Source organism: Penaeus chinensis, chromosome 18 (assembly GCF_019202785.1).
Source record: "Penaeus chinensis breed Huanghai No. 1 chromosome 18, ASM1920278v2, whole genome shotgun sequence".
Lineage (NCBI taxonomy): Eukaryota > Metazoa > Arthropoda > Malacostraca > Decapoda > Penaeidae > Penaeus > Penaeus chinensis.
In genome coordinates, this window is record NC_061836.1 from 14,767,600 (window position 1) to 14,782,599 (window position 15,000).

Here is a 15,000-nt window from a genome sequence, read left to right on the forward strand (position 1 = left end):
CCCCCCCCAAAAAAAAAGGCTCGTCTACATATCAAACAAAGACAACAAACTTTAATAACAACCCTCCTCAAGACACCATTAGTATCCACTAACAAAACCCAAAACACGTAAATACCATCTAACAATCACCTAACAATCACCCGTGAAATCAACTACCATTACAAGGTCAAGCACAGTGGGACCATTAACCAATCCTACTCATGCTAACTTCTCCACGAGGTCACAGGCCATTAAAAAAAAAAAAAAAAAAAAAAAAAAAAAAAGGCCAGCTAATGGCAGTTACCATTTGAGATCAGACGCAGGACGTACGTAATGGAATTCGACATGCAACGCCTGAGAAACTAGGGACGGGTGGAAGGCGGTCGTCAGGAGGGGCAGGATGGGTATCTGTATTTTTCTTTCTTTTTTTTCTTCGTTGGTTTTGTCTTCTTCCAGTTTTTAATATTATCGTTATTGTTATAATTCTGATTATTGTAGTTATTATTAGTGGTATCATCATCATCATCATCATCATCATCATCATCATCATCATCATCATCATCATCATCGTTATCATCATAATCATTATTATTATCACTATTTTCATTATTATTATTATCATTGTCATTATCATTATAATTTTACTATATCATTCCTATTACTATCATCACCATCATCATCATTATTGTTTTTTATCATCATCATCATCACTATCGTCATCGTTATTCTTTTATTATCAGTTAAAATTATCATAATTATTTACACATCATCGTCAGTCTCAGTATTGTTATAATCAATATTCTTGTTCGTTTTATTACTATTTTTTAACCATTTACATTATTATTATTATTATTATTATTATTATTATTATTATTATTATTATTATTATTGCAGTTGTTATTAATCTTATCATTATCATTACCATTACTGTTGTTGGTACCATTATCATCATTATTATCACTATAGTCATTATAGTTATTTATTTTTGTTATCATCATTGTCATTATCATTATTCTTATGCTTATTATTAATACTATTCTTATTATCCTTGTTATTATTATTATTGACATTGTTGTCCTTATTCTTCTTTCTTTTCTTCTACTTCTCCCTTTCCCGCTCCCGTTTTCCTCCTCCTCCTTTTCCCTCTTCTTTCCCCTCCTCCTCCTCCTTTTCTAAATGATCCTCCTCCTTCGTCTTCCTACTTCTCCTCCTCCTTCTTCTTTTCCCCCTTCCCCTCCCTTATCTTCACTCTTTCCTCTTCCATCTTCTTTCTCTTCCTCCTCCTTCTTCTTCTCCTTCGCCATACTCTCGCACCTTCACTCCCTTTTACTCTCCCATCTTCTTCCTCTTCCTTCTCCTTCTTCCTCTTCCCCATCCTCTCTTAGTTTCACCCACTCCTCTTTCTTCTCCTTCTTCCTCTTCCCCTTCCTCTCTTAGTTTTACCCATTCCTCTTCCTTCTCCTCACCCATCTCCTCCCTATCTTCCTCTCTCTCTCTCTCTCTCTCTCTCTCTCTCTCTCTCTCTCTCTCTCTCTCTCTCTCTCTCTCTCTCTCTCTCTCTCTCTTTCTCTCTCTCTCTCACACATGCGAAATATCAGTATTCTCTCCCATCATCTTCCTCCTCTTCTTCCTCCTTCTTCTCCTTCCCCTTTTATCTTCACTCCTTCCTCTCCCATCTTCTTCCTCTTCCTCCCCCTTCTTCTCCTTCTCCATCCCTTCTCTTATCTTCACTCCCCCTGCCTCTTCCTTCTCCTCCCACTTCTCCTTCCCTCTCCCTCCCTTTATCAACCCTCCCTCTTCCACTCTTTCTCTCACACATGTGAAATATCAGTAATTACATCATCAACCCGACACCCGGACCCGACAGCGAAGCCCGGCTGACGTCACGACCCAGCGACCCGACCAGGAAGCGGCGGTATCTTGTTATCGTGTTATCTTGCTCCAATCTTTCTTATCGCTCTCCAGACGTCTCGAACAACACTCGCTGGAGTATGCACTTCTCTCGGTCTCTCGAAGTCTGTCTGTTTCTTTTTTCTTCTTTTTTTTATTTTCGTTTTTTTCCCGTCTGTGTGATAGGGCTTGGGAAATGTAAGCACGTGTGAGGGATTCTGTGTCGTTGTGGTTGTTTTTTGTTGTCCTTGTCGTAGTTGTTGTTGCTGTTGTTTTTGTTGTCCTTGTTGTAGTTGTTGCTGTTGATGTTGATGTTGTGTTGGTGCTGTTGTTGTGTTGGTTTTGTCTCTGTTATTGTTGTTGTTGTGTTGGTTTCTTGTTGTGTTGGTGTTGTTACTGATGGTGTTGTTGTTGTTATTGTTGCTTTTGTTTTTGTATGTGTTGTGATTATGTAGGTTTGAATAATTATTAGAAATGTGTAGCTAATTTTTTTTGTCGTGTATCGTTTTTTTTTATAACCGAAATCCTTCCTGTTAACGAGTGAAGTATACACATTTTGTGAATAGATTTAAACGTTAAGAAAAAAAATATAAAAAGCTCAATTTCCTCTACTAACATAAATTGATACGGCTGAATATGAAAAAATAAAAACAATAATATAAAAACAAAATAATAATTTAAAAATAAAAAATAAAAAAAAAAATAAAAATAAAATAAAAAATAAAAAATTTTTTAAAAATTAATAAAATAAATAAAAAAAAAAATATTATAAATTTAAATTTTTTAAAATTTAAAAGCAAACCACAAATAAAAATTTAATTAACTAAAAAGACAAAACAAAAATTTTTAAGCCCATGGGCAAACCCAAAATAAAACAAAAATTTAATTTTTAAAACCGGGGTTTTTAATTAATAAAACCGCCCAAATTTTTAAAAAAAAGGCCCCAATTCAAAAGAAACATAAAAAAAAATTTCCTAATAAGGGGAAACCCCAACAAAAACATATATTTAGAACAAAAAACCAAAAGTAAAATAAAAAATTACCTTTTAAATTAATTTAATTTGTAGAATTTTAAATTGAATTTTTAAAATGGTTTCCTAAATTTTTTTTGAAAAGTTTTGATAAGGGAAAAATAAACTGGTTTTGAATAAAGATTTGAAACCTAACAATGTAAAGTTGTGTGTAAGAAAATTAATTTTAAAAATAAAAAAATTCAAAAATTAATTTAACAAAAAACAGAAAAAAAAGTAATAAATTGGAATAAAAAAGGATATCAAAATAATAACAAAACAACATTTTAATGTAATTTTTTCATTTAAACCCCCCAATCCAAAAAAAATAATTTCGCTAATTTTTTTAAAAATTTTTTAAAACCATTTAAGCAACAACAAAAAATATTTGCTATTTTTTCAATAAACAAATAACAAAATTTTTAAAAAATAAAAAAAACATTTGCCCAAAACACAAAATAATAATAAAAAAAATTTTTCCAATTTTAAAAATTTAAAAACAAAAAAAAATAATTAATTTTTTTTTTAATAAAAAACAAAAAAGAAAAACAAACAATTTTTTAAAATAAAAATACAAAAATTTAAAACAAAAAAAAATTAAAAATAAATATATAATTTTTTAATATAATAATAATAATAAAAAAAATAAATTAAAAAATAAAATAAAAAGACAACAAAAACAATATTAATGCAAGTCAAAGCAATAATAACAAAAATAATAATATTCGTTCTAATAATAAAAATAACAGTAACAAAACAACAACAACAACAACAACAATAATAATAATAATAATAATAATAACAATAATAACAACGACGATGACAATGATAACAAATAAAGAGCCCCAGCGGGGTTTACAAAATTTAAAAAAACGGGGAAAAAATAACCTAATAAGCAAACAACAACATATAAAAACTTTACGAACGAAAAACAGAATTCGAACTTAAAAACTATCCTTTTATTCAATAAAAGTGATAGGGAATGTAATGGTGATGATTTGGATATGGTAGCCTATTATTTGAAGGTTGATATGGTGACAATAAGAGCATGGTTTGTGATTAAAAGCATTTGACACTAACGATAGTAGTAGTAGTAGTAGTAATGATATTCATTATGAAAAGTAATAATTCTGATACGATGGTAATGTTAACAACAATAACATTGATATAAATAATAGTATTAACAACATAGTGACAACAATAACGTTGATGTTGATAATTGATCATGATAATGATGCTGTTGTTGATAATGAGAGTATTAAGAATGGAAATTGTAGTGATAATGATAATAATTATAAAGACTAAAATGGTTATTATGCAAATCATGATAATAGTAACGATAATAGTAATAGCAATTGCCAGTACTTTTATCATAATTTTCATAGTAATAACGGAAGTGTTGATAATAATAATGATGTCAATGATAATAAAAACAATAATGATATGGATGACATAAAAAATGATAACAAAATTAACAATAATAATGCAGTTATGATAATCATTGCAACAATTATAATAACAATAATGATTGAACAATATAGTAATAGTATTTATTGCAACAATTATAATAATACTGATGATAATGATACTAATAGTAATGATAATACTGATAATTAGCAACACCAACAAACAAACACAGTAAATTTAATCATGCCAATGAAAGTAAGGAGAAACACACACAAGAGAAAGAGAAAATTAAACAAGAAGTATAAATGGAAAAGAAGAAAGAAAGGGAAAAAGAAAAAAAAGGAAGAAAAATGATATTATCAGAACAATAAAAACAATATAGTAACAATAATAAGGGTGTCGTTAATAATAATAAAATAAAAATTATCTACCGTGATAATGATAAATGCTAATAACAGTGATACTAAGATATGTTCCAGAGATGATTGAAATAATAACTGTAAAATAATAAATAGTGATAATGATAATAATTACAATGTTTTCTTGCCATCATTTCGGAATCTGTAAGGTTTTGTGATTATTAATAATGATGATGATGATTATGAAAATAATCGCAATGATAATGATAGTAATACAGGTAATAAAATAGCAATAAAAGCAATCTTCATAAGATAAGCATTGATCATATTAATGATAATAATTTTAATTAGTAAATCATTAATGACCGTGATAGAACGATGCTTATAATGAATGTAATGAAACTGTAATGCTAATAAGGACAATAATCAAGAGTGTTATAATGAAAATTATGACAATAGTAACGATAATTATAAAAATGAATATGATAATAACGAAAGTTAATAATAATAACGACAATAATGATAATGATAATGGTAATGATAATAATTTTAATGATAATAATGGTTATGATAATAACAATAGAATTACAATAATGATAATGATGATAACAACAAAAAATAGTAATAATAATGATAATAACAATGGTAATACCAATTACAGCAAAAACAACGAATACAAGGAAAACAAGAACAACAACAATGGCAATAATGATAATAATAATGATAATATTATTGAAAATGACAATAAAGCAGCAAGAACAACAACAAGAAAAAATATTCATGGCAAAAAAATGAAATATTAAGGTAGAAAAAGACTAAGGTAGATGCATGAGACATGACTCGCAGCTTTATTTGTATGACTGACTAATAAAAATACAGAAGTATATATTTATTTACGTATTTTTTTGTGAAAAACAAGCGAAAAGGCCTTAAAAGAGATCAACGGCGCCTACGTGGAAGTTTTACCACTTGGCTTGGAAGGGATTCGATCGCCGGTCTCCCGCGTGGGAAGCAGCGACCTAATCCATTCCGCCATCGGTCTCCGATAGGTATAATATGATATTTGTCTATTTAGATTCAATATTTCTCGCATTAATTACTCATTAATTTCATTTCTTAGTGTATTCGTGAGTGAGTGTGTGTGTGTTTATGTGTGTGTGTGTGTGTGTGTGTGTGTGTGTGTGTGTGTGTGTGTGTGTGTGTGTGTGTGTGTGTGTGTGTGTGTGTGTTTATGTTTTGTGTGTGTGTGTGTGTGTGTTGGATTGATAAGACAATTATTTTATCTAAAAAAAATGCTGAAGTAATGTTCCTCTTGATTTTTTTGATTTTTTATTATCTTAGTTGATACCTATCCCTTTTCTTCGTGACTTTTAAAACTGCAATATCCGTGAAGCAATAGTCACCAGCAAGGATGAATGGGGCTTTCACGTTAAGAATAGTGCTATGGACTCTCTCTTTCTCTCTCTTTCTCTCCTCCTTTCTCCTATTTTTTATTTCTCTTTATTATCTCTCTCTCTCTCTCTCTCTCTCTCTCTCTCTCTCTCTCTCTCTCTCTCTCACTCTCTCTCTCTCTCTCTCTCGCTCTCGCTCTCGCTCTCGCTCTCTCTCGCTCTCGCTCTCTCTCGCTCTCTCTCGCTCTCTCTCGCTCTCTCTCGCTCTCGCTCTCGCTCTCTCTCTATCTCTCTCTCTCTCTCTCTCTCTCTCTCTCTCTCTCTCTCTCTCTCTCTCTCTCTCTCTCTCTCTCTCTCTATGATAGAACGTAAATCGTGGATATTCACCTACTTTAATTTCCATGAGGTATACACGTCCTAATACCATCGCAAAGGGCAAAGGGAGGATTATAAGTGAGGAGTACAGAGTACAGCAAATCCATACATACATACATAAGTACGTATCTATCTATATATATATATATATATATATATATATATATATTTATTTATTGTGATATGTACCGGAAAAAATATTCTTGTGTATCTCCATGAAGATGCACAGGGAGCTATTCTTGACCCGTGTATAATATCAGTCGTCCTGTCAAAAACAATTCCAGGCTATAGCACTAACCCCGGCCCACACAGTGATCACATGTCCAGGCTACGACCCAATTACATCCCGCGGAACTGAGCTCTCAAGAGAACGAGGGAGGTCAAAGGAGAAACAGCACAGTCTTCGCCTTAAACGTCTATCCCTCGGCCAGAGAGATTCCCTCATCTTGCGAGGGCGTCTCGCTGCCAAACTGACCACCATTTCCTGCAACCTTTCACAAGGATGCGTTGCTCCCTCACACTCTCAGTTAAGTGTGCTAAGTCACGCACGGTTCCCTCATTACCCACCAGATCATTATGGGTCTTTTACCAACAAAGGACTTTATAATAATGCCGTACTCACTTGTACGTGTTTAACCAGAGAGAATTACATTACACTCACTCTTAACAGGCGTGCGTATTTGCCAATAGATTTAGGAGCTTGAGCAGTACTGAAGTTCTCAAATATTAAAACAACGCACTCACCTTCCCTAGAAACAAGAACAAGCAAACAAGGCCATTAAACCTTACCGTTGAGCCTCTGTGCGTTTTCTCTCTTTCTCTCCTCGTCTTCGTCCGCCCGGTGCGCCTTCTCCGCCTGCTCCTGCGACCTCTGGCTCTTCTCCACGATGGCACACGCTCGCAGGACGTACGTGAGGACAGGCTCTTGCTTCTCCTGACGGGGGATGTCCAGCAGCTGCCAGTATTCCGTCTCGAGCCTCACCACCTCCTGGAGAAGGGTAGAGAGTTTAGCGGAGGAGGTTCTGGTCTTGGGTTTAAAGCCCGAGGTTTGGATGCTCCCATCCTCTCTCTCTCTCTCTCTCTCTCTCTCTCTCTCTCTCTCTCTCTCTCTCTCTCTCTCTCTCTCTCTCTCTCTCTCTCTCTCTCTCTCTCTCCCCCCCTCTCTCTCTCTCTCTCTCTCTCTCTCTCTCTCTCTCTCTCTCTCTCTCTCTCTCTCTCTCTCTCTCTCTCTCTCTCTCCTTCCCTTTACCTCTCCCTCCCTCCCTCCCTCCCTTCCCCCCTCTCTCTCCTTCCCTCCCTCCCTCCCTCCCTCCCTCCCTCCCTCCCTCCCTCTCTTTCTCTCTCCCTCCCTCTCTCTCTCTCTCTCTCTCTCTCTCTCTCTCTCTCTCTCTCTCTCTCTCTCTCTCTCCCTCCCTCCCTCCCTCCCTCCCTCCCTCCCTCCCTCCCTCTCCCTCCCTCCCTCCCTCTCTTCCTCCCTCCCTCTCTCCCTCCCTCCCTCTCTTCCTTCCTCCCTCCCTCCCTCCCGAGGTTTGGATGCTCCCATCCCCCCTCTCTCTCTCTCTCTCTCTTTCTCTCTCTCTCTCTCTCTCTCTCTCTCTCTCTCTCTCTCTCTCTCTCTCTCTCTCTCTCTCTCTCCTTCCCTTTACCTCTCCCTCCCTCCCTCCCTCCCTCCCTCCCTCCCTCCCTCCCTCCCTCCCTCCCTAACTCCCTCCCTAACTCCCTCCCTCCCTCCTTCCCTCTCTCCCTCTCTCTTTCTCTCTCGCTCTCCCTCCCTCTCTCCCTCCCTCCCTCCCTCCCTCCCTCCCTCTCTCCCTCCCTCCCTCTCTCCCTCCCTCCCTCTCTCCCTCCCTCCCTCCCTCCCTCCCTCCCTCCCTTCCCCCCTCCCTCCCTCCCTCCCTCCCTCCCTCCCTCCCTCCCTCTCCCTCTCTCAATTTATCTTTCTCTATCTCTATCAGGGAATGGCAGCACTGAAGAAGAAAATCAAAATAAAACGAACGATAGCAAATCAACGCCGCGAGGATATATACCTTAAAGGTAACAAAAACTTGTGTCAGAAAAGACGATATCAGCACAGAATATGAACGCAAGATTACTGCACTGAAAATGACCAACAGTTATCATTATAAAATTGCAGAGGATGAAATCAGGTCTTCTTTCCGAGTTGAATTAAGCTTGCACTTCATTCGCAGGAAGAGATGTTGCAAGGAAGGCATGGACACACAATTTTCATATGTTCAGTATGCTTTTCATGTAATGTCCCAAATCTGTGAAATTTCGTATTAAGTGCAGCCACGTACACTCGTTATCGATATAATGCGCTTTTTATTATGTCTTTTTTTCAGGTTGTGACTTTCTTGGGTAACCAAGGAGACGAAAATACTGATGACCTCATCAATATGCAAATGAGCACATCGAAGTTTAATAGGTTCATTAACTGTTCACAATGCATATATAATAATGCTTCGGATTTTTTTTAATGATGTAAAGATTTTAATGGGTCCTTTTGCAGGTAGATATCATATTCCAGTCTAGGACTTACATGCTATGATCATCATTATTATGAATCAGGAATCATTATAGAATGATGCAATGCCCTTTCAGAACGGACAATGCCGTTGGATGAACTTCATACAATGCCCGTTTTTTTTTTTTTTTGTTTTTTTGCAAACACACACACACACAAACACACACACACACACACACACACACACACACACACACACACACACACACAAACACAAACACATACACACACACACACATACACACACATACTCACTCACGCATGCACAAAAAAAAAATAAATGAACTAGTAATTAATGCGAGAAACATTGAATTTAGACGAACCAATAGCATTAACTTTCCATTGGAGACCGACGGCGGAATGGATTCGGCCGCTGCTTCCCCCGCGGAAGACCGGCCATCGAATCCCTTCCAAGCCAAGTGGTAAAACTTCTAAGTAGGCGCCGTTGATCTCTTTTAAGGCCTTTTCGCTTGTTTTTTCACACAAAAATACGTAAATAGATATATACTTCTGTTTAAATCATATTTTTATTAGTCAGTCATACAAATAAAGCTGCGAGTCATGTCTCATGTATCTACCTTGGTCTTTTTCTACCTTAATATTTCTTCATTAATACTTTTTTTGCCATGAATATTTTTTCTTGTTGTTGTTCTTGCTGGTTTATTGTCAAGTGGTAAAACTTCTAAGTAGGCGCCCTTGATCTCTCTCATGGTCCTTTCGCTTGTTTTTCACACAGTCACATGTGAATAGATATATACTTCTGGTTAAATCTGATTTTTATTAGTGTGTCTGTCATATAAATTAGGCTGGGAGTCATATCTCATGTTTCTACCTTATAAGATTTTTCTGCCTCTTCATTTACATTTTTTTTTTTTTTTTTTTTCATGATTCAAAGTTAGATCATCAGTCACGATCTACGTTTGCATAATATTTAGTAATTTCAATACTATCTTTACATCTGACTGGATTATTGATATTTGTACAGTATATGTTCCTTTCTTAACATGACAATTAAAATACAACTGTAGTTAAGAATGTTACAAAATTCTTCATCAGCAGAAGGTAAGTACAGCTTAATATTTATTATAATTACATCAAATTAGACTTATCACTTCTTTTACAAATGTTGCTCAGATATAGGATTCATTATCAGGATGGATTTACAGCATACTTGTGAACAAAAGCAGAAAATCTTTGCTGAAATTATATATCACAAAACTCTATCATGAGAATGCTCGTTTTCATTCATTTATTAGAGCAATTAACATTAATGGTGCAGCGGCAGCCAAGAAAAATGATGATGGACGAGGACGAATGAAATTAATACATAGATAAAGGTTCTGAATTGATAGTTAAATCAATAGACGTTTAAATAAATGAATAAATGATTTAGGTTCTCGAACAAGGAGACTCCTAGACGGCAGATGATCATTACTGAATGAATAACTCATATTATTCACTTATAAAATCAGTGATGAAGCTTTAGGAAAAAACGGGGTAAGCATATCAAATTTCTCGATTAATGTTTTAATTGTCATTCTCTGTAATGTTTTGATTATGTAACTATGGTGATACAAGGGTGATAGGATGATAACAAAAAAAGAAAAAAAAGGGCCTAGCGACACGTGCAGTTAAAAGGTTTCATTTATGTTTTGGATCTCAACATTGCAGGTTTTCAGTGTAATTTGCATGTATTCTATCGCCGCATATTTCCATACTGAGTATTTGCATTTTCATACACACACAAACAAACAAACAAACACACACACACACACACACACACACACACACACACACACACACACACACACACACACACACACACACACACACACTCACTAATTCTCACTCACTCACTAACTCACTCACTCACACAAACAACCATCCAAACAGATACAAACAACAAACAAAGGACGAAACAAACACCACACATACAAAAGCTACATTCAATCTCATGCCTATCCCATCCTGTCTCCATGTGTATGCCCACGCATTTATATATATTCAAACACTCATCTGCATATCCTAAGTCAAATACCGATGCAATTAGTTCTAAGCAGCTGGAGGCAACGTTCGCGTCTTAAAGGAGGTCCAAGCACAAGCAAGACAGCGTGGCAATAATGAACATGACAGTTTAATCGTAATGAGTGAGAGGGATTCCAGAACTTCCGGGATTTTGTTCCGTTTTGGTTCGTTTGCTGTTTTTTTTAGTTTCGTATTCGGTTCTGGAACGTCGTAGATTTTGTTTTCGATTCGCGTTTGTTGTTGGTGGTGTTGTTGTTGTTGTTTTCGTATCGTTTTTGGTCTCTTGCATCGGGAGGGAGGATCATAACTTCAGTGATCTCGACTTGTTTCATTTTTTTTTTTTTTTTTTTAAATACGACTCCAGAAATCCCTGGGTTTTGTTTCACTTCGTCCCACGTGTGTCTTCTGCCCTGTGGGAGAAACGCCTAACGTCAAGGATTTAGTTTTATTTCGTAATGTTTTTCGTTTCGTTTCGTTTGTTTCACTGTCCTACTTATCCAGATATTCATGAATTTCATTTCGTTTCATTCAGTTTCATTTCGACCCAAAACTTCAAGGATTTCATTTTGTTTCGATCCATTCCATCTTGGATCTCGTAAGCGGCATTTCAAGGATTTCATATAATTTCGTTTTGGTCTGTTACGTCGTGAAAATAACATGCAATGATTTCATATATATTTTCGTTTCGCGTTTCATTTGGTTTTTTTTTTTTTTAATGTGTAGCTTTATGTATCGTTTTGAGAAGTGAAATCTCAAAAGAGAGACTAAAGTGTGTGCCAGGATGTGAACCATAATGAAAATGCTGTTGATATTTTACACTATTTTCTCTCTTTGTCAGTGCATTGGTTCGCCTTCCCTGTCCTATAAATAGATAGATAGATAGGTAGATAAACAGTTAGATAGTTAGCTAGCTAGCTAGATAGATAGAGAGAGAGGGGGAGAGAAAGAGAGAGAGAGAGAGAGAGAGAGACAGAAAGAAAGAAAGAAAGAAAGAAAGAAAGAAAGAAAGAAAGAAAGAGAGAGAGAGAGAGAGAGACAGAAAGAAAGAAAGAAAGAGAGAGAGAGAGAGAGAGAGAGAGAGAGAGAGAGAGTGAGTTAAACAAATACACGCAAAATCATATATTTTCATAAAAGACAGACTGAGCATTAATCAGAGAACGCACAGACTCGTCCTCACCTCTTCTGAATGTCAATGATACTTCATGTCATTAATAAGATCAAATGAAAGGAAAGTTCTGCACAACTGTTTACAAGCTCGCGACGATCTGGTGCCTCGTGCTTCGTGAAGCTAAAGGGAGATGCTGCACAAAACGGAGAATATCCAGCATCACTGTGTCTTTGTTATTAAAAGTAAGGATGGTTACAGCCTAAAGGATTATATGATAATTATGATGATGATGATACTATTAATAATGCTAGTGGTGATAATAATAATAGTACTGATAATAGTAATGATAATGATGAGAATGATAAGTGATCTTAGTACTGATAATAATAATGATAATAATAATAATAGCAATAATAATGATAATGATAATAATAATGATAATAATAATAAGGAAAATATTGATAATAATAATGATAGTAATGATAACATATTAATTATGATAATATTGATAATAATAATAATAATAATAATAATAACAATAATAATAATAACAAAAATAACAATAATTATAATAATAATGATAATAATAATAATAATAATAATAATAATAATAATAATAATAATAATAATAACGGTAAAAATAAGAATAAGAATGAGAATAATAACTAATGATAACAATAATAATAATAATAACGATAATAATGAAAATAATCATGATAATACTAATAATGATAAAGACATCAATAATAATTGTAATAATAATCATGATAATAATGATAAAGATATCGATAGTAATTATAGTGATAATGATAATAATAATAAGAATAAAGAGAGTAATGATAATGACAATGGTATTAATGACATCAATGATGATAACATTGATAACAATAATAACAGCATTATCAATAACGATGATGATGACAATGATACCAATACATAAATTCATGAAGAAAGGAATTAAAGTGTTTTTTTTAAACATATATCTTGACTTTAAATAATTTTTTTTTTTTCTGTTTCAGATCAAACGGCAATAAACGAGAAAAAAATTTAAAAAGGAGAATTAGGAAGTCTCCTAATTCGACATTTAATTAATCTCTCTCCATAATTATGAGAACAAAAAATGATGGACGGATTAATTACCTGAATAATAAGTGAGTCCATGAACGGGAAATGAAATAAAGGAATGATTAAAAAAAAATCGATCATCATTTAAATGTATGGAATATATAATATGTGAATATGAATCCAGGAGAGAAATAGTAAAGAAACGAAATTGTAATAATAAAATGAAACTTAATTGTACTAAGGATGATGTTAATGATTATGCTGTTACTGCTGGTGCTACTGAAAATAATAATAATAACAATAATAATAATAATAATAATAATAATAATAATAATAATAATAATAATAATAATTATAAAAATATTGATAATAATAAGGATGATAATAATGATAATAATAATAACAATAATAATAATAATAATAATAATAATAATAATAATTATAAAAATATTGATAATAATAAGGATGATAATAATGATAATAATAATAATAATAAACATAATAATAATAATAATAATGATAATAATAATAATAATAATAATAATAATAGTCACGATAATAGTGATAATAATAATAATAATGATGATAATAATAATGATTATCATTATCGTTATCGTTATTACTGTTATTATAACTTCTTATTATCATTATTAGAAGTAGTAGAACTAGTATCATTATTATCATTTTATTATCATTATAATTATGATTATCAATATCAATATATTATTGTTATTATCATTATTTCCATGATTATTATCATTATCATAATTAGCAATATCATTATCAGTTGTTTTTATTATTGTTGGTGTTGTTATTGTTATAATGATAATAATAATATTTATGATAATGATGATAATAATAACATTTATGATAATGATGATGATAATAATGATAATAATAATAATAATAATGATAATAATGATAATAATAATAATATTAATAATAATAATAATAATAATTATAATGATAATAATAATAACATTAAAAAAAGTGATAATAATGATAATAATAATGATAAAAATAATAACAATAACAATAACAATAAAAAATAAAAATAACAATAACAACAACAATAATTATAATAAAAATAACAATAACAAAACAATAACAATAACAGCAACAATAATAGTAATAACAATAACAATAATAACAATAACAATAATAACAATAACAATAACAACCACAATAATAAGAATAATATTGATGATGAAAAGAATATGATACAATAAAGTATAGAATTAAAACAGCACGGAAAAACAAGTGTCTGTATAGATCATCGGCGCGGTTCTCGGTCTGGCAATGGGATTAAAAACTGATCCTTTCTTTCCACGTTTTCGTCTCTCTTTCTCCCTTTCTCTGTTTGTTTCGCGTTTTTGTTTAGTGTGTTTTTTTGTTTTTAGTTTTGGGTATGTTTTAATTTTGTTTCCCTGAGATGAACTTACTAGGTTATTATGTTTCGTGTTTTTTTTTTTTTTTTTTTTGTATAAATGTTAGGTTGTTTTTATCATTCTCTTCTCTTCTCTTCTCTTCTTTCTCTCTCTCTCTCTCTCTCTCTCTCTCTCTCTCTCTCTCTCTCTCTCTCTCTCTGTGTGTGTGTGTGTGTGTGTGTCTTTCCCTCCCTCTCTCTCTCTTTCTCTCTCCCTCTCTCTCTCTCTCTCTCTCTCTCTCTCTCTCTCTCTCTCTCTCTCTCTCTCTCTCTCTCTCTCTCTCTCTCTCTCTCTCTCTCTCTCTCTCTCTGTCCCTCTCTCTCTGTGTGTGTGTGTGTGTGTCTTTCCCTCTCTCTCTCTCTGTCTCCCTCTCCATCCCTCCCTCTCTCTCTCTATCTATCCATCTATCTCTCTCTATCTATCTCCCTCTCTCTCTCTCT

At 33.4% G+C, this 15,000-nt stretch overlaps 1 protein-coding gene across 1 annotated transcript in view; it reads right to left on the minus strand.

Moving 5' to 3' along the window:
• The window catches only part of LOC125034678, a gene marked incomplete at its 5' end in the record, with an annotated part of 63,810 nt that overhangs the window by 8,727 nt on the left and 40,083 nt on the right, over nucleotides 1–15,000 (minus strand). The window contains one exon of the mRNA XM_047626578.1: nucleotides 7,201–7,399. Coding sequence (XP_047482534.1) covers nucleotides 7,201–7,399 — 199 coding nt within the window. The remainder of the gene's footprint in view (nucleotides 1–7,200; nucleotides 7,400–15,000) is intronic.